The 27,188-nt window shown below is 50.9% G+C and overlaps 2 protein-coding genes across 6 annotated transcripts in view; one reads left to right on the top strand and one right to left on the bottom strand.

Annotated features, from left to right (window-relative positions):
• Positions 1-27,188, top strand: part of LOC105189402 (hemicentin-1) — a 194,145-nt gene that overhangs the window by 146,777 nt on the left and 20,180 nt on the right. For all 4 annotated transcript variants that reach the window (XR_003113175.1, XR_003113173.1, XM_025300545.1 and 1 more), the window contains exons 3-5: positions 13,554-13,737; positions 14,907-15,042; positions 17,795-18,003. Coding sequence is in view for 2 of the 4 variants with exons in the window: in XM_025300545.1 (XP_025156330.1) it covers positions 13,554-13,737; positions 14,907-15,042; positions 17,795-18,003 (529 nt within the window). In the remaining 2 variants the exon portion in view is untranslated. The remainder of the gene's footprint in view (positions 1-13,553; positions 13,738-14,906; positions 15,043-17,794; positions 18,004-27,188) is intronic.
• LOC109504429 (uncharacterized) overlaps positions 1-27,188 on the bottom strand; it is a 64,577-nt gene that overhangs the window by 15,424 nt on the left and 21,965 nt on the right. The gene's annotated exons all lie outside the window — the stretch shown is intronic.

Below are 27,188 nucleotides of genomic sequence, written 5' to 3' on the forward strand. Positions count from 1 at the left end.
CTATTGAAGAAGCGTTTCCTCGCTGCTTCCGTAGCTAACGTCCAAATAGTACAAGTATCGCCGAGAACATAGCATCGCGATGAGAGGATTAGCGCGAATTATTCACTTAAGAGTAACGGAATACTCTGAATTTTCCTTCTCGCGCTCGCGCGCCGCCTAAAGTTTACTTATGCTCGCGCCAAGACGTATATTACGCCCGCAAGCTCCGGTTCCGTTCGATCTTCGCGCGCGAAGCTATTCGCGGAAGAGAACGACGCGCCGTACGGAAGGTAAGATAGATAGATCGGCGGCGGGGAGAGGGGGGGAGAGAGAGAGAGAGAGAGAGAGAGCGGGAGAGAGAAGGGCGGAGACCGTTAAACTCGGCGTATATCGTTAATTCGTAGCCTCCCTCCGCCATTGCGATTTATAGGGATACATAGTTTATTGCGACGTCGCGGCCCCATAAAGTCACAAAGGGGACGATTTACGCGCGCGGCCCTTCGTTCGCTTGATCAGCCGGAATTTGGCGGCAACGCGTTTTCTCGCATGATAAATTCGCGAACGCGCGCGCGCGATAGCGCTCGGCGATATTTCACCGCGGCGGCCCTCGCGAGAACGCGAGAGAGTACGCCGACGACGAGAGAGTTCGTACGTCGCGTACTCTCGCGCGTGCGGTTGGGTTAACATTTCAACGGAACCGCCGCCGACTAAACGGCTGTCGACCTTCACGACGAACGAACGAGTGAACGAATGAACGGCTTGCTTGCGTTTGCGTCGAGTCTCTCCTCGGTCGGCTGTGGTCACATCGCCCGGCACGCTGCATCGGGCGACCTGAATTATTACGGCGGCGATTTGTACGCGAACACGTACGTACCAGCGCCGCGCGATACGGCACGGTCTATAGACGGCCGTAATAGAGAATAACACGCTGTACGGGTCGCGATGTATCCACGTTAGCGGTCGCGTAAATCCGCGATACATTTCCTTCCTTCCGGGGCCGAGGGTGCAGCCATCGACTTGTATCGATATACCCTCCCCTCTCTGCCGCATCGTTTCTATTTGTAGGTATCGTGAACGTGGATGAATCTTTCCGATGCGCGCCACGTACGTCGAACTCGCTGGATATATATGTGTGTGTGTGTGTGTGTGTGTGTGTGTGTGTGTGTGTGTGTGTGTATTTGTATATATATATATATATTTGTCCGTCTGGCGCCTGATTGAAGATGAGACGGCCCGGAAGCCGTGGAAACAGGGGATGATGCGTGCAGCATCATCCCCCGCTGCCGGGGAGGAAGCCACCGGTGGCAGGGCCCCGCGCGCACGCGGGTGTGAGCGCGTCTAGTTACTACTACTCGAGAGGAAAAAACGCAAGGGGGTAGGAGGGATCGGGCCTTGATTGGCATGCTCGCGGCATTTTATGCAAAGCCTCGGGAGCTCCGGTATCGCCGCGCGATGTTTTCCCGACTCTAATCGCGCGCGCCGGGATAAAGTCGAATCCTAAAAATTGGACTGTCTCTCGCTTTTTATTTCGCTATTTGTAAACCGAGGAGAATATATGCAAAGGAGGAATTTGCTGAGGGGGTATGAGAGACAGAGGGAGAGGGAGGAGGAGAGAGAGATGGAAGGAAAGGGAGAGAGAGAGAGAGAGAGGCTGCTCTCTTCAGCGAGACTCGACGTTTGGACAAAGTTTGGTACAATTTTTGCGAGATGTGCGAACGAAAGCGGGAAGTGCACATATAATATCTTCAGTATACTTCCTCCCCCCTCCCCTGTCCTCCTCCTTTGATCGCTGCTTCGTGAGGTTTTCTGACGGATTAGTATCTCACAACGCGAGCGTCCATTCCAGGAGATCGCAGTATGTCCTCGGCGAATCAGGTGTGATAGTTTAAACAAGCGATAACCTTATTAAAGCGTTAGCGCGTCTCAACGTTAATCGGCCGGCTGCGCCGTGAAATCTCGTCAATCTTCCCTGCAAAGCTCCCTTCAGCCAGCGAACGACTCGCACATCCAGCGTGTCACGTACATCCCTTACGCATGCGGGTGTCGGCGCCTTGTCGGTGGACGTTAATCTCATCCAAGTTAAGAGTTTCTGCCGCGAGAAGTGCAACCGAGTACGAAGTAGTAGTCCGTTCGCCTCGCGCCAAGATTTAACGTAGCGTGATCTTATTACGGTAAGTCTAAAGCTAAACGCAGCTTTCATGGCTTTCTTCCGGTGGTTTTTCCCTCCTCTTTCTTTACCTCCCCCCCTCTTTTTCTCTCTCTCTCTCTCTCTCTCGCTCGCTTTCTTAGCCACCCTTCTTTCACGTCTTCCTCGCGAAAACGGTCATAAGTTTCGAATGAGCTAGCGCGACGTTTATGCAGCGTATAAAGTCGGTAAAGGTAGGAGAGAAAGGAAGAAAGGAAGGAAGGAAGGAAGGAAGGAAGGAAGGAAAGAAAGAAGGAAGAAAAAGAGAGAAAAGCCCGACAGACGAGTTTCGAAGGGACAACGGCACACCGCCGTGGACAGACTGCGAAGTGTGCTCTAAATTGAAGTCGTTACGACGCCTCGAAGGAAAAAGGAAACGAAATTCGCGCCGCTGGCGGATGAAAGACCGCGGCGAGCCGCGAAAAAAGAGAGGACAGAAGAAGAAGAAGAAGAAGAAGAAGAAGAAGAGAAAGCAGTCGCACACGACGGAGAATAGTAGCCAAAACAGTAAGGTGGGAAAATCCGCGACGTAGCTCGTGAAGACGACACGCGAGTTGTAACAAGCTCCCTTCGATTGGAGTATTCAGTTGCGCCGCAGTTCTTCGCAATTAGGCGTCATCCATCGCACCACAATGACGACCATTTAATTTGTATTTTATCCTGAGGAACGGTCGGAAGCACGACAGGCATTAAATTGACGCTGAGGACTGAATAACAAATCACAGAGATTTTCCAGCGGACATGTTCTCTCCAACCAGGAAGAGGGAGAGGGAGAGGGAGAGGGAGAGAGGGAGAGGGAGAGAGGGAGAGAGAGAGAGAGAGAGAGAGAGAGGGAGAGAGGGAGAAGAAGAAGAGCGGCATTGGCAATATTTTATTCTATAGATTCCAATAAATTTTCACTGATGTTTCTTATCACGAATCCCCTTTTTCCCTCCTTTGAATAGAATAATCATAGAGTTTTCATGTCATGAATACGCTTTGCTTGTCTCGGGAAGTCGGCTGATTATTTTCATTTGACGGTAATTGCTCAACAAATTCCCCCGTGACTATTATTAACCGCGTTTTGATTACGAGAGGCAAAAACAAAAGAAATAAATGAAAAGAACGCGCAGAGCTCTGTTTGAGAATGGCAGCGATCGAAAGGCGCAATTTTCATCTGGTCTCAGCCGATCTCGATTGGCGTTGCAGTTTCACACCTGGCCGCTATCGCGGCCGCTGTTTATCGCGTATGTTTGTTGCAACGGCCACCGGACCGTAGATAATACTCACGGAAGTAAATGCATATCGCTTTTGTAATTATTACAGAAAACACCCGCCCGCAGAATCGTTCTCGCGTGTGATGCAATTAGTCGCGGGACAAAAAACCCGCCGATGGTAATGACGAAACAATACGTATTAATAGCGATTAAATTCGCGCGCAGAGTGCGGGTTTACGCACGAGCGCGCTCCGCGCAATTGTCGCGGAAAAATCGACGTAAATAATTACGAGCGGACCGCGCGGGCAAGGCGGAAGGGAGCAGGCACGACAGAGCATTTGCGAAAGTGAATGCACCCCAGTCGCGGGAAAAATCGTTCGCGCTCTTTTGTAGTTCGCGAGATTCATGCCGTTTAAGCCCGTCCACCCTCTCGCCGGCGCGGCACGCGAAATATCAAAGTCTCCGAGAGAACTCGCGGCAAAAAGGTCCCCGCGCTCCAAACCCGAGCGCACCGCTGAATTAAACGACAATGTTCCAACCGAAGACAGGAGGGTGGGTGGGTCACGTGGAGGCGGCGACGGCGGGGGTGCGTTGCGACGGGTGAAAGAGCTAATGCGCTCTAACGGGACTCGAGGACATCGACTCGCGACTCGGCGAGATTAAAAGTGCCGGCAATTAAACATAATTAAATTAGCTACGCGGGCGTTCACGCTCAATGGAGGCGCAAACGAGTTAGCGCGGTTAAATCGACGGTACTTTCCGCCGGCCACCGCCGGTAAGCACGCGACCGCACTACAAAGGGTTAAACGCGGCGCGAATAATCACGGACGCCGATTGTCAGCCTCGGAAAAGTCGCCGATTGTCCCTCTTGAAAGCCAGCGGGAGGGGGAGGAGGAGGAGGAGGAGGAGGAGGAGGAGGAGGAAAACCAGGAGTGGCGGGTAGCCTCGCGGTGTCCGCGTGTTAATAATGAAACCGCCGCGCAAAGAGCGTTGAGAGAGAGAGAGAGAGAGAGAGAGAGAGAGAGAGAGAGAGAGAAGAGAGAGAGAAAGACAAAGAGCGAGCGGCAGGGGACAAGAGGACGGGGGCGGGGGAGAGGGCTCGCTCGTCCACGTTCTCGTCGTCGGTTTTCACGAGAGCTCGAGGGCCAAACAAAAGGGGGACGACGACTACATTGAGCGCAGGGTGCAACCCGCGGCGAAGTGGACGGATAAGGGGCGCTCGAGTGGCCGCTCTCTCGTGGCTTTGGGAATTTATCATTCCGCATCTTTCGGCGGGCTGTGTGCGCAGCCCATTGTGGCCGTCCGTCGTCGAAAGTCTCATGGGCTAAATACTCTTGAAGAGGCCGCGTTGCCGTACCGGGCGCAATATGCCGGGCGAATGTGTATCGTGCGCACACTTACGCGCACAAGCAACAGCCGCGCGCGGTCGCGTCGCGCGTACATTAATTTGCATATTTACGAAGGTAAGCCGGCACCGGTGACATCTGGATTAGAGAAAATATCGGCAATGATATACCGAAGGAGAGCCCTCCCCCCTGCCGCCTACCTCACCCCTGTACTCCCCTCTCTCTCTCTCTCTCTCTCTCTCTCTCTCTCTCTCTCTCTCTCTCTCTCTCTCTCTGTCGCTTTTCCCGCCGGGGTCGGTCGTCGCGCCGTTCTCCTCCGGGAATTATTTTACGACGGAATTTAGCTTTGTTCTTGATTGCGCTTTGAAATGAAATTCTACGACGCGCTTTGTTACACAAGAACACACACGCGCGCGCGCGCACGTATGCACATATACACACACGCGTACATGGGCACGGCGGTGGCTGCGAGAAAACGAACCTGTGAGATTGCACATGGTCGTGCGGCTTCTTCTTAATGTTTCGCACCTACGAAGACATCACGTAATTGTGCCCTACGGTTACGTAATATCGCGCTGATATCACGCGTTTACAGGGCGCCAGACGCTTGTTTAATTTTTTTAATTAGGATATGAAGCTGTGCGATGCACGAGTGCCTGGCGGAACACGTAAAACGTATTATAACGCGTAACACATTCTGCCGTTATAACTTTCGCGGGCTTCTACACACACGCAGCCGCGTACGCACATGTACACACAAGCGCGCGCGCGCGCGGCGGCGGGCGCAGGTACGTATACGTGTCCCGGCGACGCGTGAACTAATTTGCATATTAATTCATGTAGATAATCTGTTTTAATGACATCTGGATTAGGGAAAATGTACGCTTAATACATCACCCTCTGGCATCCCGAGTGGCTCGGGCGCGTTTCTCTCGTACCAATATATTTCGATTATACGGGGTATTGATAATTCTACATCGGTATCGACAGAGATAATCGACAGCGGGAGATATCGCGTCGCGAGTTCGAAGTAATTTTCCGTGCGACGGACAATTAAGTTCCGCTTGAGACTACTTATTTTTTTCTTTATCGTTATTTCCTCGATGCCAGTTAAATTCTCACGAACGAGTGAGAATTTAATTGGTTTTTTTACGAAGTTTACTCGGCATTTATTTTTCGCCCCGTTCGCTTGCGCCCCGAGCGTCTTGCGAAATATCAGCGATAAGTCGAAACGCGACAATCTGTCGGAAGAAATAATACAACTGACTATAAATAAAAAGATTTATTTTTTCATCATTATCTCAGCGATACTGATTCGTTGATGTGAATTTAAATGGTTTTCTTGGAAAACTCTCAACGCTTTTGTACGTTTTGCCTTGTTCCGTTTGAGACGTCTTGGAAGTATCAGCATTAAATTGAAACACGACGATCTAACCGGAAGATAAACTTGCGAATTTGGCGAAATTGCAACGAGGGGCGGCCAACGACTCGTCTCTGCAAGTCGCCTGTTGAATTGTGGAGAAAGAAACGAAAGGGCGAGAGAAGACATATGGCGATTTGTGCATACAGTAGCATAAATACATCTTTTTTGCCGTTTGCTTTCCGATCTATCTCCATTATCGGGTCGCGTCTTTGGAACGGCGACGTTACTTGCGATATTCGAGCGCGGAACAGATTTTTCATTAAGATTTATGTACCGTTGAGTACAGTAATTTTTCAATCTCGCGTCGCGAATAAGCCGAAATGAGGTATTGCGCTACAGTTTGGAATAAGCCGGTAATTTTCTCACTCGCCGGAGAAGCGTGGAGATGATTTCTTCTCTCTTTCTCTCTCTCTCTCTCTCTCTCTCTCTCTCTCTCTCTCTCCCGCGTTGATCCTTTAATTACGCATAAATCGGTGGTTGTTAATAATATAGGGCGTCCAAAGTTAATAATGCTGCCGCGTCGCAGCCCCGCGCGCGACGCGAGCATCGCGAGAAGGCGGGATTTTGCGCGAGGAGGAACGAATTTTCCCCGGTGTAGCGCGCGGTATTTGTTATTCCGGCATACTTAATGAACGCTGCGGAGAAAAAAAATGTTCATCGCCGTTATATGCAAATTCGTCATAATATAAAGCCCGCGCGTCTGGAAATATGCTAATTCGCCCCGGCGTCGTTTTGCGAGCTCTCGATATTCAGTGTTGTCGGTCCTCCTTCACGCCTGTCGGCTGTTTCTTGCCGTGGCTGAGATTACCCGAGCTAAATTACCCTCGTCCGCCGAAGTACTGCGAATTCGCACACCCCCTCGAGCCACGTATATCTACGCAATATGTATTCTCTTATATTAATGCGCATTCTTTTTAAATTTCTTCGAGCGAAGCCTCACTCGAGAGCGTGAAAATCCTCCGGGAACGATGTCGAAACCGCCACTCGATACCACACACGAGAGTGAACATTTAATTCCGACTTAGAACGGTTTCCTTCTTCGTACAAAACAAAATTTTCCTTCTCTCCGATTAATTATCAGACAAACGGAAAAATCCGCGAGTGGACAATGTCGTGTAGCATGAAGCTGTCTCTGTCGTAAATGCGTCGAAATGAACGATAATCTATACTGAGCCGGCTGATAAAGCGGACGAGCGAGGACGGAACGCGAAGACAAACAGACGTTATCGAGTTAGCCTGGGTAATATTAAGGTTGAACGTTGGGACACAGAAAATATCCCGGTTCACAGGGTCGCACTGAGGTCGGGCGCCTTACGGTTCCACCACGAGCGTCTTAAATGATTCAGATTTTTTTCCGAGTGCCAGCGGAACGCTTGAAAGGAGTAAACACTCTTGCCCGGACGAGCGAGGGAGAAAAATGAGGAGGGAAAGAGAGAGAAGTAGAAAAAGAAAGCAAGAGATCCTCCTTCGAAATATTCCACGGAATCTTGGCGGGATCCCCGCTTGTCGGCAACAACAATGCAAATATCGTTCGATGCTCTTCAGACCGGGTCTCGCGCTGGCGAAGAGGACTATAGCGGCAGGGTGGGCGGGAAGGAGGGGGAGTAAATGGGTGGCGGAGGACCAGGACGGCCTGGGACTTGAATATCGCATTACTATCTCAGACAGCGCAAGGAAGGCTTTTCGCAGTGGGTGATCCTGAAACGAGATCGCCTCCGAAAGCTCGGAGATTTATGCCCCGCGCGGTTTCTCGTTACTTCCTCAAGCAAATATCCTCTTCTCCCTAGCTTTTCTCTCTCAGCCCCCGCTCAGCCCGCGGCCGCTCTACTTGTTGGTCCGCGTTCCCGTACCCCTCGCCCGGCAGGCTCCTTCCGGCTTGACTTTCTCCCGCGAAAGTGAATATTTATGAAAGATGTAAATAACGAGCGGGATAATTTTCTCTCCTCTCGCGAGATCCTCCCGGCTACTCCTGCTTACGACGCCTCCAACGTCTCGTCCTGTCCCTCACCCCGGGTCCTGCTGTGTTTTCGCCGTGTACCCCGTGCTGCCTGGATCCCCGCAGCCACTGACGTCATTTCCGTTTACGTTCATCCTGTGCACGGCATTGTTTGCACTTTCTGCGACATTGCGCCGGATGCGACGCATCCGTTTTACGCGTCGAAGCACCTGAGATGGCCTGCGCCGTCGGGAATCCCCCGAGGTGCGCGACGTCTGATTCCGAGGGTGATTTAGTGTTTCGCGGAGCGCCTGTGAGGAGCTGGAGCGCGTTAGTTTGTCACCTTGACACGTTGTCTTTTTTTCTTCTTTGACACGGCACGAGTGTGACCTTTACCCCCGGGCATTTCCGGACACCATGCGTGTTTCGAGTACGTTTCCGCACTTGAACACGAATCAGAGATATCATGAACGTTGTCGACTGGACACCAGAATGGACGCATGATTTCCACACCGATCCATTTCTTCTCAAAGATGGATGCGTAGGGTGACTGCCTCAAATCGCCCGTAACCATAAAAACCCAATAAGTCACGCGCACACATATGTACACACACAACAAAATAATATGCTTCGGTAATTTTGCGTGAGGATATCAGCGGGCTCGGAGCTATTAAGCTCAGATAGTGATAAAACACACGAGAAATTTAAACTTTCCTGAGGTAATGTACAACCTCAGCATCCATTCTGGGCTTGACAAATAACGCACGCTTGCTCCATCGATCTTCAATCTTCGTAAATACGTGTAGACATCGCGTAAACGACGAATCGAGTCGCTGGTCAACCTCGCCGACGGTCCACGTTCTTCGTCGCGAAGCGCGAGGAAATTGAAAGAAAGGAGAAAACGAGAAAAGGAGAGACAGAAGAAAAAACATTCGCGAGGAGAAAAGCGCTCACCTCGCTGCGAGCGAGAGAGAGAGAGAGAGAGAGAGAGAGAGAGGGGGAGAGAGAGAGAGAGCGCAAGGAAAAGAGAGAGCGGGAGAGAGAAGAGTCTACGTCGTTCATTGAAAGGATTAAAACCCGTGCGCGCCGGGAGCGCCGTTCGCTTATTTACCGGCGAGGGTGGAAGAGTCCTTATTCCCTTTTCTTTCTCCTCGCCGTTTCACGGCCGTCTTCGCCCCTGTCTGCCCTCTTCAGCCGCCACCCCGTCTCCCTCTCCTCCCACCGCCTCTCGACCCCTCTTCCGCCGTCCTCTTCGCCGTTCTGTGTTCTCCGGAGAGGCCGCGACCAGCAATCAGCGTAATGCACCCGCAGACACACCCCTGCCCACCCTCGCCGTCGCACACGCGCTCGCTCGCACACAGCCTCGGCTCTCCACCACGTTGATTCGTGCACATGGACGAATGTACACATGCATACACACACACACACACACACACACACACATAGCATACAGGCACGGGCCACGGCAAACGGCCAGGGTACATACCCCCTGGGCCAAAGGCCCCGATAACACGAGAGAGCCCCGGAGTAATGCGGACGCAATGGCAATCTCTTCGAGAGCAACGAAATAGATCGTAGGACGTAGACCGATGGTGCAAAACCATTGCGGCGGTAACCGGCAGCCGTTCCTGCCCTCCCCCCAATCCCTGTCCCTCTTCAGCGAGCTCCGGAAACTCTTCGCCGTCGGAAATCTCGCCGTGGCCTCGCCGTGGCCTCGCCGTGACCCTCGACGGTGAGTCGAGACGGTATCCCGACGACGCATCCACCGCTGAGCGCCGAAAAGTTGGCAGAAATTCGCGGCGCGAACTTGCCGTTTGGATTCTTCGTGCGTCCGATGGGGCCAAATTTGCGGGATCGTTCGGCAAACAGGGGTGTGCGGGGTAGAGAGTTGTCAGTCAGTCTGCTCGTTGCGCATTCGAAAAATGCCTCGCGCGGTTTGTTGTACGTGAGGAAGGCAGCGACAACGGTGCTTTCGCGTGTGTTCGAAAGGCCGTTGAGCTGATTTGCGACGGCTCGGTTGCTTTCTCAGAGTATCGGAAAAGTTAGTATGCGCGCGCCTCTTCATGGACATGGGCCGCGAAGCGTGTCGGAAGTTGCGGGGTATACGACGCACGGTCGGTCGGCTATAAATTCCGCGCGACTTTAGCCCTCCGGTATATTCGGCAAGGAACGACGCACACACGGCCACTTTTTTGCCAAGAAAAATAAAGTCAATCTCATCGGTTCCCTCTTTCTCTCGGTCTCTCTCGTTTTCTCGTTTCTCGCAATATTTTCGCATCAACGTATTATTACATTTATTTATTTTTATACCTACTTGAGTATATTTCTCTCTCTCTCTCTCTCTCTCTCTCTCTCTCTCTCTCTCTCTCTCTCTATTAAATTCCAATTAAAAACTTTAATCGACCCTGTTTTAATTGGAAACGAACAATTCATAACTATCTGCCTGTCCCGCGAGAGCCGCGTGGAAACGCATTCTCCCACGAAAATCATTCTCCCCGCGCTTTGTACGGAAAGGAGACCGCTCGTTCGGAGTCTTGAAAAGAGCCTTTTCCACCGCGATTATTAGCGTGACGATATAGCGTGGCAATATTACGATAATGTTATCGCAACGTAGCCATCAACGTTTCACACGTCTCGACAATACTTCATCAGCCGGCTGCCGCTTTCGCGGCTGAAGGGCGGCTGAATCGCGAACGTGTCCGTGGACATTTAGTAACACCGGAGAATGGAAAGGAGAACGATAATTCGAGGACGATACGACATGAGATATTAACCCGACAATGACCTAAGACGCTAATTCCTGCTGATAGTACACTAGACGTCGCGTTTCACCCCAACAGCCACGAGCTTCTGAATGCGCGCGCGCGCATGCCAGCAAACTCATTATTCTTCTTGTCCTGAGGGCGCGTATCCCGCGCTCTTCGTCTACGCGCGAATAATCTTCGCCTGGATTTCCCATTGTATTATTGTGTCTGCCACCGGGTGATAAACTGCGCATTCCGCAGGGAACACGGCTCCGCTCATTACTAATATAGTCGCACGTGCATGCGCGCGCGCGCGCGCGAGATGTCGTCCTATCGTAGCTAACGGAACTCTCATTGCATCCCCGGAGGAACCCGAAGTTAAGCACTTGTCCGTTTCAAAGCGGCCGTCTACCGCGCGAGAATTTCACCTTCGTAGCAAGGAGACGTGCGGAGATATTCTCGGATCGAGTAGATCACGAGCGAGGGAAAACGCTGCTCTTTTTTTATTTCGTTCCGCAAATTGCGGCACGTCCTTCAGACGGAGGCGGTGGATTGTGGGCTCATCTTGAAACATCGTACGGCCACATGAGCCCCTAACGAGCAATCTTTTATCTGTCGTTCTTTTGGGGAAAATAGACATGTAGAGGTGGAGTAACCTCCGCGCGCCGGAAGTTTTCGAGGAAATTAATTGCTCTCAGGTCGGGCGATTTATAGATCCGCCGAGCTCATTTCATTACGTATACGTATTACAATTACGTAACAACGTATATAACCGTTCCCGGCGAAACTTCGCCGGGGGGAACACCGCGGATGAAAGAGCGCTCTTTATAGCGCGTTTTTATAATGCCTCGCGGATCGGGATAATTTAATAAAAACGCCGAGGCAATTTGCGACGCGCGGACCTCGGTATCTTCATTAGCAATGCACGCAAGCGACGTCGCTAATTCAAGACAGTGGACCATCGGCGGATTACAGAAACTCGTTAACCGGCTAATACCTTTAAGCGACCGAGCTTTTTCGCCGGGCGATTCAACGGAGCCACCACAAACGCACGGATAGAAGAGTTTCCGATACACGCGGACTATTGTACTATTTTACGACGGATAATTGTACGACTGTAAACGTACGCGGTATATAATTGCCGTCTCGATAAAGAATCGCGCGAGATCGAGAGGAAGTAAAGAGAGCGGGAAAATCGAGAGAACCAGAGGAGTCGGGAGAGAGCGAGAAAGAGAAATTAAATTCACCATTGGGACAAGCTGAACAAGCTACGAACGCAAATAGCGCAAGGACTCGCTGCGAGGAATCTAATCGTAAATGTTTACAATTGACGGCCAAACAGAATCGATTAGAAACGACGCGGAAAATAGCAAGTTTAATAAACGAGAATTATCAGAGCGAGTTTTTAATTAAACTTTCGCGGGAAAGTAGAAGTAGGAGTAAAGAAGAAGAGGGAAGAAAAAAGTTTCAAGATGTTCGGTGGGACCGTGAAGGCTTGCGGAGGGGCGGTAAGGACTAAAGAGCACCCCTATGCAGAATCGATCGCTGAATTACGGCCACATTATGACTGCGAGACTTGCTAGGACCGCACTTTCCTGGCGGCTGCGAATTAATCCGCGAGAAAGAAGAATCGAGCGACTTCGACAAGCGGCAACGACGACGACGACGACGACGACGACCGGAAGCCGATGATTCATTTCAGAGGAAGTGCACGGTGCAATCGACGGGGCGGAGAATGGGTTGGCCGAGGGGGTGACTGAGCGCATAGTCTGAGGATCTCGGTAACGAGAAGTGCCGACGATCGATACGGGTCCGGGCTGGAGGGGGCAGAGGGGAGCGCGATTAAACGATCGAAAAGATGCTGACGTGCGTGGACTGCTGTATGGGAAATTCTCGTCGGCGAAAATTTCTCCTATTAATCTCGCGGCGCCCGTGTTTTCAATATGCGCTCACGATCCTGACGCGACAAACGGCCGCACGACCTCGGACCGCGCGAGTCGTAAATTCCCCCGCGTGACATGTCCCTTATAATATATGTGTAGCGATCTATCGAGTCTCTGCATCGGAAGAATAGCGAGATGAATCGAAGTTTAAATTTGGGAACTGCCACGTGCCCCATTTTTATTATTTTACGCTGCTCCGAGCGGTTTTAACGAAATGATCGAGAGAAGTTCGCTTCTCGTTATGCTCGATCGAAGCATTTTCAGTGAAGCGCGGTACCGTTTGACTTTTATTCGTAGCGCTTTTCGACAATTAAGCATTGGCGAAAGAGAGAAAGAGAGGGGGAGAGAGAGAGACTCGCGAGTCTCTTGAGCGAAGAATCGATGTGACGATTCGTTTACGTAACGGCGTCCAATTCGCAAGGAACTCTTCTCCTTCGATTAACACGTTGGCTATCGCGTTGCTCTTCGTTGATTGCAGGAAAGATCTCAACTGGATTACAAAAATTCCAAGTTAATAAGTCGTATTGTAATTCAATTTAATTCCGGACGCGCGATATACATATCTTTTATCTCGTTTCATTTGTTCTCTATTAGCTGTAAAATCACTTTTTCAAGTACAATTAATTATACTGTTCACACGTACAACTTGACTCTGGACGCAGCAGCGAATTCTTCGCGGTCTATTGAAATAAATCGTAAAGCAAACGGTCGTGAGAGAAAGGAAGAGGGGAGGAGAGGGGGGCGGAGTGCACAGATGAGAAATCATAATTCGCTGACTCGTAATCTTCTTTTGTTCTTCAGCCGATAGGCATGCACCTGAAGAAGTACGAGTGGGTGGGCTCGCCGGACATGGGCGACTGCTCGCTATGGGTGCGATCCGCCACACTCGAGTTCGACGACGGGCTTTGGCAATGCCAAGTGACCGCGAGTGATTTCACGACGCAGGACGCGTTAGCATCCGAACCAGCGAGGCTGGTCGTCAGAGGTAAGAGCAAATACCCATGACACGGGGACAGAGGAGACATTGTCGTTAATTATTTACGAGGGAGACTCCCGCGCATCCGTTTCATCCGTGCGCTCCTTGCCAGCACGCGTATTGCGAGTGAACGGGCTCGTACGAGTGAATACCGGAGCTAATATCGCTATTTACACCGTGCGCGCTCGCATTGCGCGCCGGCTTGATAATTAGTGGATAATTCACGAGGCTGAGAAACCGAATTGCATTCAGTCCGGGGAGCTAGCTTATTTTCCCGCTAATAGTTATTGAGATAATTGACATGGAAAGCCCGTGGCCTGGCGCGCTTGACGAAACGGTCGACGTGATTGCTGCACGACGCGCAATAACTCGCCTAACTCGACAAATAGTCGCGGAAATTCACCCGCGCGTCGCGGACTCCTGTCGTTGTCGCTTCGGACCGCGTAACATTGTCATTGTCGTCGTCGTCGTCGTCGTCGTCGTTGTCGTTGTCGTTGTCGTCGTATTTCGTATTTTCATCGTCGACGAAATTATGGTGGATTATCGTCGTCTGTCCGGGGATCGTGTACATTACGCCCGGATATGCCCCGATTAACCCTTGTAAAACCACACAAACGATTCTCTCTCTCCCTTCCTTCGCGCCTCTCTTCCTCTCTCGATGTTACACTCGTCCGATAATCCCGCGACACAATTACCAATGAAACAACGGGATTTGTTGCAGCGCGCCGTGAAAATGGAGCTGTGCTGGGGGACAGGAAAATCCCCATCGTGCCCTTCCTTTCTCTTTCCGTTCTTTTTTGTTTCGCTTCTTTTTTTTTTCTTTTTTAATCCTTGCGCAATAATCGCTGCTGCACACTGCAGCCGCGCTTTAATATCCATAATGGTTGACAATTCGAATCATATCGATATTTCGACGAAATCGTATCTGCAAATTCGCGCTATTCGCGCAATCTACACGCGCGATCTACAGATGATGGATTATTTGCTATTCGGCTCCAGGGCGCGGGGGTGAGTTCCGCAAATTTCCTCTTGTCTTTTTCTCCCTCTCGGCCGTTGTTCTTTCTTCTTCACGAGACGATCGGTGGAACATCCGGCCCGCGGTCTCCGGGACGACCCGCGCGCCTACGAGCGATCCGACACATATGGCGGATTAATCCCTGCTAATTTTCTCATTCCAGTCAGCCCTCAGCGACCGCAGATAGAGTACGCCGACCGTCTAATTCTCCCCGGCAGCAACGTGACAGCCCGAGCAGGTGAGATCGCTACGCTCACTTGCAGAGCGCGGTATGGGAATCCTTCGCCTCTAATTAAATGGTTCGTAATTGTTGCACGTAGATTCCGTACTACTTAACTTGTGCGCCGCCGCCGCCGCCGCCGCCGTCGGCCCTCTTTTAGCGCGCGCGGTCTCCTGCGCGTCTCGCTCCTGCATTCTCTCGGTCTCCTCGCAGACGCGTTCCTTCCGCTCACTCGCTTCCGGGCGTAATCATTCGGCGACTCGCGAGCTTTATGAGTCCGGAGATTAGGTGGAATGTGCCAGCGATAAGAGCGGGAAAGGATAAACGCGCGCGATACGGAGTAGAGCCGCTACGGTGCACGCTCGGCGTCCTTCCTTCGTCTTGATCATCGCGAAACGCTCCGGGAATTGCAAACGGAAGACGTTAAATCTCTAGTCCGGCGAGATATTAGAAAATGTTCTCCGCTCGATTTCAACGGGAAATAGCCGCGATCGCAAAGTCGCTTTCAAAGTGCGCTCGCTTGCGCCCAGCATAATTTCATAATTCGAAACGACTCGCTCTTTTCTCGCGTTGATCTCCGATCGAAAAAAGAGCGTGGCGGTTGGCTTCAGTTTTGTTTTCTTTCCTTTTTGTTTCTCTTTATTCTATCGTCGATGTCGGTCTCATATCAGCCGGTTAAGCTCGAGCTGTCGCACGTAATCAAAATATATGATCGATCCCACCGCGCAGCACCCGCCGCCTCTTCTTCGCCCGTCGTCGTCGCGAGACCGCTTGTTCGAGCCCACCGCTCGAAGATTCCACGTAATGCATCGAGGACGCTGTCGATAGCGGGAACATGCGGCCCATGAATAATCATGATCCGTTCTGCCCGGACGAAGTTAAGGAGGCAGTACACGATGCATTTCGTGCGGCGAGAGAGAGAAAACGCCGGACGCGAGTGTCACGCGAGGGGGAGTGCGGCGAAAATTCGGGGGGAAGCGCAACCCGTCTGGCTGCCCGCTCACCCTCGTCTCGTAGTGTTCCGAAAACGGAAAGAGCTCGCGGGAACGCGCGTTTAATGGCTTTACGGGAATGGCGGGATAAAAACAACAAGCTGCGCACGCGATGCAGCGTAATTTCGACCTCTCCTTCTCTTTCCTCTCCCTCTTTCACTCTCTCTCTCTCTCTCTCTCTCTCTCTCTCTCTCTCTCTCTCTCTCTCTCTCTCTCTCTCTCTCTCTCTCTCTCTCTCTCTCTCTCTCTCTCTCTCTCTCTCTCTGTCTCTTTCTTTCTGTCTCTCTCCCTCTCGTTCTCTCTCTCTCTCTCGGCTCTAAACCCTTGCAATTTTCGGTCGACGTCCACGACGTCGCGCCGGGACGCCCTTCAAATTGTAGACGAGGTCCCCTGACTGGGCGACCGTTGTTGTCAGCTCTCGCTTACTCACTTACTCATTGGGAATTATCCTAATTGACACACGCGACGCAGCGCGAATATGTGTATGCATAAACGTGTTAATTATGACCGACCGGGGAGACCGGAGAGACGATCGCGCGCGCGCGCGCGCAATCAACGGTGAGCGGGTATCGAGTTCGCGTTCATAAAAATGCAATCGTCGACGAAGCGTCGACTGGCGACGTCGCCGGTGCGACCGGCGATCGTTGTCGCCAGAGTTGTCATCTCGCGCGACGGATACCGCGAGTATCTATCGTCGTTAATTAATCCTTTTTTATCCGGCTTTTTTCGAGCTCGTATCGCTCCGAAATACACGTCGCTCGGAAACGTCCGCGATTGCCTCGCCCCACCGCGGATTCCAGCCCGTCGTCACGGATGAGGATGTTTTATCGTCGTTCGTTCGAAATTCCCTCACCGTCGATCCAGCGACGCCGTCCCGGCTAATTGCTTACGTTATTCCTGTATTCGAGAAGCGGTGGCGGATGTAAGTTAATAAACTCGTTATCTCTCGAGAGCAAACCGCGCAAAGCTCTCCGAAGCTCGCGAATGTTTCTTTTTCGCGGGAGAGATTTAATAAATATGGATGAAGTCTCTCGGCGAAGTTAAAAGTCAACGCGAGAGTTGACACCGCGCGCCGTCGGCTGTGCTGATTCAAACGGTTCTCACATTTAGCAAAAAAGAATACAAAAAACGGCTGAGGTGGTTCGCGCGAGGTGTCACGATCGTGGCCCTTTATCGTAATGATCTCGTAATTGCATTTCGATCGAGGCGAGTCGCGGACTGATCGCGCCCGGAAAATTCGGTTCAATTAACTTCACTCTATGTGACACGTCGGTTTCGAATCGTCGTTACCGCCGACACGAATGTATCTCGTCCCGCGTCTCTTCTGTTTGCGAGATACGGATTTGTTCGGGGATCTGTCGGATACATGATACGTTTCCCTCTATCACTATTCACATCAGACTACCTATAATAACCAAGCATCGAGAGGCTTAATTCGCGGGAGTGCTGCCGCTCTTCCAGGCTCGCGAAACTCCGAGAGATTGCCGAAGAGCGAATCTCGGCGTAATTCGCGACTGCGAGTCTCGACGAGCGCAGCTCGGCGAAAACGATAGAGAGCTAGGAAGGGAGCTAAACGAGAAGAGAGAGAGAGAGAGAGAGAGAGAGAGAGAGAGAGAGAGAGAGAGAGAGAGGGATTGAGAAAGGATAAAGGGAAAGAGGGGAAGGAAGAAGGAAGAGACACGAGAAAGAGCGAGTTTCCCGATTCGAGCAAGATGATGGCGCGAAGGAGAAAGGGCAGAAAAAGGGAAGCGGAAGGAGCAGGAGGATTGCGTTGAAGGAGAGCGAGTAAGAGTTGTTGCAGAACGGCCATTGGAAATGCAAATTTTCCGGGCGATGCAGGTACGTGGGCGAGACCGAGCTGAGGACGCTGAGGCCGCAGGTAAACTCGACCGAGGTAGATAATCCGCGCACTTGGGCGACCTACAGTATTTGCGAGATTCTGGCCGAGCGATCACGTTACGGCCAGCCGATCAGATGCGTCGCCATCCATCCAGCGTACGCCAATCCTACCATGTCCTCCAGCATCGAAGTGAGGTTCGACGTGCGATGTGAGTACATATGATCTTCTTGTAGAGCTTCGCTGATCGATTGATTAGATTCACATCTTACCCGGAAAGCTCCTTCATCTGTGCACGTCTCTGCGCGTGCGTATGTGTATTTATAGTGTGTGCGTGTGTGCGTGTGGATGTATATGGGTGTGTTTAAGAAAAGGGAAGAAAGAATGCGCGATGCGAGTGTATCAGCGGAAGCTTACAAACGGAGGTTTATGAAGCTCCGAGCTGGTGAGCAAAGAAGGAGGAAGACCGTGCGTATATACGGCGGAGTAAAAAGAAGTATTTGCACACCTCGTTATTTCTAAGGCGAGTTTTCACGGGAGGAGAAGGAAATATCGCCGCGAAGTTATCTGTTGAGATATTTTATTATCATTTTCGTTAATACGTTTTCGTTAATATGAAAGAAACAGAAAAAGAGAGAAAGAGAGAAAGGGAAAGCGCTGTGGCAATATTTTTCCTCCTCCTCGCGCGAGATTATCTCGGGAAAGTTGACGTGTGTGTGTGTGTGTGTGTGTGTGCAGATATATCTTGAACGGAACGAGCACGCGCGCTCGCGCGTTTTTTCACTACGCCTTCGACCTCGCCTAAGACCTTCCGCGTAAGACGCTTTATGGTACATTTACCCCACAGCCTGCACACTAACATGTAATTTTGATGAGAGCCGTAATGCCCAGCGACACGCGATGTATGTAGACTCTTTAATGAAGCCATAGTTGGCGAACTCGTCCTTCAGAGTCCCGACAGAAAGTAGGACTCCGTAGGAGACCGCCTGATGTGTCTTCATCTTCACCGCGAAGTTTGCGTCTGAATACTGACGAGTTTGTAATTGATTACGAACGGTGACAGGGATCGTTGTCCCGATGAATTACAATGACTTATTATCATAAGTCTCCCTGTGTGACGGGCAACGCCATTAATACGAGAATTTATCCGTACGGAATTCGCGCGGAGATAACGCGCCAGCAACGCGCGACAATTTGATCCTTTGCGAAACGGTGTACATAGCGGCAGCAAGAGTATGAGAGAGTAAGAGAGCGAGATAGAAAGGGAGATAAAGAGAGAGAGAGAGAGAGAGAGAGAGAGAGAAGAGTTATAGAACACGTAATTAGCAATAATCATGTTTTTGATATCGCGAAAGCGCGTGCTGAATGGCGTACAATAATTCGCCGCGATGAATTCCGTCAAATATTCCGTTCGCATTCAAGTGCCCGGTAATTTTTACGCTAAATGTGACATCGATATTCAATCAGCGACGTGCGCTCCTATTATTCTCGTTGTAAAAGGGACGTGATTCTCGTTGAATAAGCGATATCGATAATGCACGCGCTTTGAGGGCACACAAAAGCGCGTAGCGGTGTAATAAACACTTTTTTCTTTTCGCGACGTAAAATGAAACGCCGGCCGATTATACATATACGTTCGCGGGTAAAACTGCTTTTGTTTGAAGGAGACTTCGAAATAAAACGCGCAAAGAAGGGCTCGGACGGTAGGTCGAGATTAAGGTCGCGCCTCTCTCGCTCTCTTCCTCCCTCTCTTTCTCTCTCTTACTCTCTTGCTCCTTTTCTCCCTCTCTTTCCCTTCCCTCCCTTTTTTTCACGTAGCTACGCTGGCCATCAAGTATGTTGTATGCATAATGGAAACGGCGGAAGCACGGCCGGAGCAGGAGGCAGGGGGCAGGAAGAAAATATACGACGCTGCGGAACTTCCCTTCCTTCTCGGCCGCCATCTGCACACGTAGAAATATATTTCCCGGTCATAATGAAAAACTTTCGCGCTTGAATATCCCGGCTGATGTCGCGCGCGCTGTATTGCATTTAGCTCGCGTAATCGGTATCTCGCGGACGCGGCTCACGGGACGCGACTGCACCGGGCTTCACGTTCAATTGCTACAATTGAGCGAGTGCGATACTTTAACGTCGCTTCGTGAGAGACCAACTCGATCGTAACGCTAAACTGAGGTCTTGGCTATCTCTGATCTCTGAGAGAAAGAGAGAGGAGAGAGAGAGAGAGAGAGAGAGAGAGAGAGAGAGAGAGAGAGAGAGAGAGAGAGAGAAATCCGTTCGATGTTTCACACGCCAAGCCATATCCGATTTCTCTGCATCGCTGTTGAAAATAACGCGCTTTATTATCTCGAAACGAGAAAGGGAGAGAGAAAAAAAGATACGTTCCGCGACATGGAAATCAAAGCAAAGCGGACGCCACACGCGCGCGTATTCACTTTCCACGCCTCTCAAACGGAGGTTACTCCGATTCTGCATGATATCGGTATTCCCTTCGGATCGTATTGTCAGCGCCGTTATTATCCGCGCGAGAACCCACTTGGTAAAAAGTCAGGTCGCCGCGGTGCGCGTGCTTTTCGCGCAAATTGCGGAAAGACAATCCGGTGAAGCGGCCGGTCGGTCGTGAAAAACGTGTCGGCCAAAAAGGAAAAAAAAAATCACCACGGACGCGCGGCGTGTGTGGCCGTATAACACACTGACCTCAAACCGTTCCGCATCCTCGATCCATCCCCATCGATGCACCGATTTACCTCGGTACACACATCTATGCGCAAACACATGAACGCGCGCGAGCGCAGCATGAAATTGTGAATTCCCTCCCTCTGTCCTCCTTCCCTCCCTCGCCCCCCCCCCTCTCTCTCTCTCTCTCTCTCTCTCTCTCTCTCTCTCTCTCATCAATCTTCCTCAAATCGGTACGTCCGGGTGTCATGCGTTTTAACCTTATCGACAATTCGATGCCTGACCGAACATCCAGGCAGATTTTCACGCTTTTTGCGAAACCGTGCTGCTGCGGACAGCGGTCAATGAGTATCGATTGCAGCCTCGGCCGGCAACGCTGTGTGACTACAATCGAGCCGCAGTTAGTGCAAATAAGGTTGCCGCGGAATAATACAGCTGTTGAATACGGCGGTCCTCGCGCGTCGTTACGTCGATTTTACGCGTCATTATCGCGGTTGTTTAATCGGCTAATTGTCGCTCGTGTGCGTGCGCGGTCAGCTCAGTTTCAACGAGACCGTCCGAGAAGGTCCGAGAAGAACGATTTGTTTGGACGGAAAGTCCGACAAGGGGGATCGCGTTACTCCCTGCGTTAATGCGTTATTAAAATATATCTCGCCAAGTCGGTAAAGGAAATTTACAATTCACAAAGGGAATTCGTACAATCAGCCGCGTTCTCTCCCTTGCTCCCTTCCCCTGGAATTAAATCGGCTATTAAATCCGGTACTATGTAACATTAATTAGTCGACAGTTTCGATCAAATCAGTAATCGATACGCCAACCAGATCGGATCTTGGTGCGCGTATTCCCGCCTTTTCCCGCAGCAGAAATTAATTTGGCGGGCGAAATGAAAAAGCATCGCCCAACGCAATGGTATGCGCTGGTATACGCCGGCCGGCAGATTAAAAGGCTCTCGTGTCCTTTGCGTCCGTAAAAATTTCCACCATCGCGAATAAATTGCCGGAGCTGCATGCTAGATAAAGTCGTATTCGCGCGTGCGCGCTGCCGATCACCGAGCGAGAAGTGGACCGCGCAGGATTAACGCCGGACGTTTTCGTCGTGATCTACCAAGGACAGTAGCTACGGCGAGTCGAGCTTTTTAAGCTCTCGTGTCCCGCTTTTCGCCTCCCCTCCCCCCCTCCCCCGCCCTCCTTCGTGACGTGACAGACAAAGCGTGGCATTTAAAATCACAAAGAAATTCCGTGGAGCGCGTTGCAACAATACGCGATCGTTATTCGATTATCAAGCAATTGGGTCCTTGCCCTTTTGAAAATTCACTTTTTCTGCGCATGCGAGAATGTCGCCCGTAATGTCAATCGCGTAATATTAATACCAAGCACGCGCGCGCTATAAATTTCTGATGAAAACGTTTCGGGTAATTGGCGGAATTTCCGCGAATATGCCGGTTGTGATTTCCTCGTGCGGCTCGCGCTGCTGATTTAATCGCGGCGATCTCGAATAATGTGTCACTCGCGCCCCTCGACTCGCGTCTGTCGACCTCCGTTTGACCGGGAGCGCGCGCTCCGGTCGAGTGTGTGATTTCGATCATCCGGCGAGACGCGAAAAATTCATTCTAATGTCATCCAATCGGTCAGCACGCAATCCACGACGTTCCGCGGCCGTAATTCTCGGCGCAGACTGCGATCTTGAGGTCTCGTTGCGAACCTCCCTTGTAGGCATCCCCGCGTGTACCCGTTCGTTCGCCCTCCATGCGTCCGGAGAGCGGCCACGTCGGCCTGTGCACCGGCTGTATACGCATGCGGAGTATATTGATTACGAGTATTACTCGAGAGTGCGGGAGAGCAGGGAGAGGGGGAGAGAGAGAGAGAGAGAGAGAGAGAGAGAGAGAGAGCGAGAGAGAGAGCAGGACTTTTCAGTGCAAATTGAAAAGTTTGCCTCAAAGCGCTGATATGTTCCGATACGGATGCCGCGCGGGAATTTCGGACGGCCGACCGGGAATTTACCTTCTTCTCTAACGAGGGGGGTGCATTCTCGGCCGGTGAAGTTTTTAGAGAGAGCGCCGCGATATGAACGGGTCAGTAGCTCTGCCGCGTATTTCGGTCAGCGTCCTCCACCGGTGGTTTCTACCCCGGTCGATGGAGGGGGGTAGAAATACGTTCCGTATGTGTGTGCGTGAGTATGTGCGGGAAGCTGCCGCACGACGACCGAATACATCGCTTAAGGTAATCACGTTGTTAACCATTGTCGCGCGAATGACAATTCTACGTCGCGATAATCACCGCGATTTGTCCGCGTCGCAATCTGCGCACTCTCTCTTTCTCTCTCTCTTTCTCTCTCTCTCGTGCGCGCGCGCGCAATTCGATGATTTGAACGACGCGAAGCGCAGCGAGAACCTCGATGAAGCCTGATTAAATTACCACTTTATTTCAATCAGTGCGAACAATCAGGAAGGTTAGTGAGTTTTGACCTGGCAAATGTTAATTATTGGAGCTTTATCGAGGCGCGCGCGTACGACAACCAAGCGCGCTCCACAAAATTCCCTTGCTCGCGCGGCGAGCCAACAGAATTTTGGACGTATATATCAGGCGGCTCTGAATGTTTTAAGATAAATTTCAATCGCGATGAATGATCGAGTCCAGACGAGTTCGCAGCAAGCGCGCATCCACCGAGCGCGCATCCACCGAGCGATTCAGCGCTTTGTCTCCCGGCTTGCTTCTGTCCTCGCCCTCTCGTCGACGCTCTGGTTTCGCGGAAAAAAAGAAGGGGCAAAACAAAGCTGTTTGAAGTTTGCCCAAGGAACGATTGGCCGAAATATGGCCGAATGGGCACTCGGTCACCCATTCGAGTCGCGGCCTCGTCTCCTAAAAAACTGCACCGAGAATAGCCGCGTCACATCATCGCGCTCGCTCCTCTTGAGTCCGCGCGATCGCGGTGGCGCATATCGTTCGCTTTTATTAACCGCGAACCAGCCATTACGAGGACGCAGATCTCACCCGTTTGTTGCGACGCGCGGAAATTTTGCGAAATGTCGGCCAGGACGCACAACTTCGTCGCCGGCTTTTCGTTTATCCACGCTGTCTTCGCAATTGTATGTACACGCGGTCGCTCTCGCGCTCGTCGCAAGAGCGGGGGGTGTCAGCTCAAAGGTAGCGACTAACGCAACGACGACGACGACGACGACAACGCGTGTGAAATGGAATTCGTTAAAAAAAACGCCCGTCGTGAAATCGTCTGCGCGAGTTCGCGATGCGTAAAAATCCAACGTCGGAGTGCACAGTTGGCGCGAAGCACGAGCGAGTATTATTCACCGGCGCGTAATTCTCAGTCGTTTCTTGAGTAAACTTCAAACGACGACGACGACGACGACGACGACGACGACCATGACACAGGCACGGATATGGAAATAGCGTCATGCGAACGCGCGCGCGAACGGACCGCGCGGGGCCGTCGACTGAATAAAAGATTTTTCAAATGATCGACATTTGGCGCGCCGCGGTGAAACGTGTCGGGTAGTACGCGCGCGCGCACACACACACACACATGCACAGCGAATAATCGAGTTTACGGGGAAATTCTCTTCGGAAATTTTTCGCCTACGCCCCGCCAAAATTACCGTTGCAGGATACCGGAAGCATTAATAGCCCCTCGCGCGGCCACCGTCACCGTCGCACATCATTTTTACGCGAACTGCTCTCGAGAGCACTTCGTTTTCATAAATATTCGACAAGCGTCTTCGATTCTTACCGGATCCCACGCTAATTTCCGGCGCCTCGTTCGTTCGTTCACTTGAGAGAAAGAGAGAGACGAGGGCTCGCAAACAAGTTAGCGCCTTCTCGTGATTTATCCGCTGCGCCATAACTTTACCATAACGAGATTCGATCTTTGCTAAAAGGAAGAAAAAACTCGCGGAGAAGGAGAAGGAAAAGAAGGAGGATCCTCAAATACGCATTCACATCCCTGAGTCTCGCTTTTGCAGAACACGCAGAAAAGAACACGTGCGCAAAGTCGGATAAAAAGGAGCGTACGCGCGATACCGATCGGCATGAAAGAAGATAATGGGGTTAGAGGGAGGGGCAGGGGGGGAGAGAGAAAGAACACAGTTGAAATTCTGAATGGGTCAGCGGCTGTTCCGTCGCGCGTATTTCGGAATCGTTGTTACGTGAAATGAATAGCTGCGCTGGCTATCCACGCCCGAACGGAAATGGGTGACTCGATTCGAGCAGCCGCGCGTATCGGCCGCTCGACTTTTTCATCTCTCATCTTTACCCCTGTCCCGATCGCTCTTCCTCGTGCCTGGGACAATCCGGCGGATTTTACGGGCGATCGAAAGAGTGTATCGTGAAACGGCGCAGCTCGCGGTCCCTGTTAGCGAAAATGCACTTGTCCGATTCGTTCATTCGTTTGTACGACGACGGGGCATGATAAGCGTGGTAGCTTCTCTCTTCATTTCGAGGTCCAGGTGACTTCTTCAGCGCGATTTAACTAACAGACCGTCTCGTGAAACGCGACCGATCCGAATTTTCAGGGTAACACTCCGCGACAAGTTGAAATAAATGCTTTCAATCCGTCCTGAATTCGTATTTTTAGAAATGGCGGATATCGTGGCATATTTTTCACTATTCGCGAATGTAAATTTACAGTTTGCAAATACGGTTTGCAAATAAACTCGAAGGGAGATGAAGGTTTCTTTTTTTTTTGTTTTGTTGAAAAGATCTTTTTTGGTGGGCAATTTCGACGAGACATTTTCCGTGGAAAATTTCGGAGGACACCGTAGCTTCTTCGGCGCGTGACTGCCGTATTTATCGTCTTCCCGATTAAATCTCGGGTGTAATTTCCGCGATGAAGAAAAATCTCTCTATTTTAATTCACGTCGATTCGCGTTACTCCGCACTACAGCGGCTTCGCCTCGCCCGCGCAATGCCGCATACTTTGTCTTAGTTTTCATGAAAATGTAAGCAGCACGGTTGCGGTTGGTCAGCGCGCGCGCGCGTCTGCCAGAGAGTTGCAAAATGAAATCGAATTAAGCGAGATTGGAATTAAATCTGAACTGAATTCGCGCGATCGCGGTAGACAGTGACGGCTTCGATCTCGCACGCGACTCATTACGTTGCATGCGCGCGTTCTCTCCAATGCGCAATTATTTCAAGATCTACCATTTTCGCTTGGTTTAACACCCACTCTGTTTGTCATAATTAATCCGGCCGTCCGTAAGTTTCTCCCACATCCGAGAGCGAATATTTTTCCCGCGCACGGCATTTGTTAAATACAATGAATGTTCGAAACGGACGGGCGTGCAGCGTTAATTAATCAAATTTCATCTCGCTCGAGTAAATATCATAGGCTTGAGAGAAACGAAAATAACTGCGTTTTGTGCGAGTTGCGAAACTGCGGGTGTGCGTTAGATCATAGAAATTGCAACTTTTCCAAGTGATAATTGTAACTCAGTAGTGAGCGACCTGATTTAATTTGAGAGAAAAAGAACAGAGAGATAATGCGCGCGCATAGAGTAACAGCTCTCGGAAAAGCAAAGACGCTTTCTTCAACGGTGGATACACGGCGGCTTTATCGTGTCGTGTAGTGTAAATTGAGAGAGCGAGAGAGAGAGAGAGAGAGAGAGCGTGTATGTATCATGTAAAGCCTTGAAACGATGCGGGTTAACTCAGTTTGTGTTTGCAGCTCATCTCTCTCGTCGGATATGCCGTAATGTTATTCATTAAACGTAACGCCGTTTAACATTTTTAATGGCCGCAACGACGACCTATTACATGAATATGGAAACCAGAAGTGAACCGGCTCGCTGATGAAAATTGGCTCCGGTTTATACTGGCGGTAAATTAAATAAATATCGCGTAAATAAACATGAATTACGTCATCACCGTACGCGGCGAGTACGCTCCGGTTTTCTCATCAAAATCAACCCCCAAAATTACCGCTCGCCCGTTATCATCGGCGGCTGTCGGGATTAACGAGAGCGAATTAAAAGGAAAAGAATTATTCATCGGGGCCGGTGAACGCGCCTCGGTGAATAACGAAATACGCACAATATGATGCATTTAAACAATGCCCCTTAACGTCGTCGGGCGGAGACGCGCGCGAGTGTGCAATTTTTACCGTCCCAAAGACGAATCTTCAATATCAGCGTATTCATTCATCACGCGTTCTTTCGCTTCTGTTGTTTAAAAGCGCGCACAGCATGTAAATGCATAATACAACAATCAATCATTCATTAAAAATTCAACTAGCGAGAGCGATGATAGATTGCAATCTGAACCTGCGCGCACGCGCGTGCAAGCAATTTCAATTATATATAAATTAATACTAAAACGAAACTCGGTGCGCCGACGATATCGGTACCGCTCGTTCGTTCGTTCGCTCGCGGGTGTACACACCTCGCGAAATTCATCGCTCACGATGATTAATTAATTATTCCAAGGAGGTAATTAGCGCGCGTGACCCAAGCTCGCGCTTTTTTACACACCACACATCCACCAGGTACCATCAGTTATCCGCGAGACCGAAGTCAACACCGTGTTGTTTCTGGCTTACTCGCCCCATCGGGGAAACGGTGCCACGGCTGACCGCGTTCCCGCGTGATTCAATGTCTCGTTATCGGTCAGGATAACCAGCTACGGGAAAAATACGTATCTGTGCTCGATACAAATTGCGTTCGAAGTACTTCCTCGAGCGAGAAGAGCTCGGCGTTGGGTCGGTCAAAAAGTCCGG

This window comes from Harpegnathos saltator, unplaced genomic scaffold (assembly GCF_003227715.2).
Source record: "Harpegnathos saltator strain DR-91 unplaced genomic scaffold, Hsal_v8.6 scaffold374, whole genome shotgun sequence".
In the NCBI taxonomy this organism is placed as follows: Eukaryota; Metazoa; Arthropoda; class Insecta; order Hymenoptera; family Formicidae; genus Harpegnathos; species Harpegnathos saltator.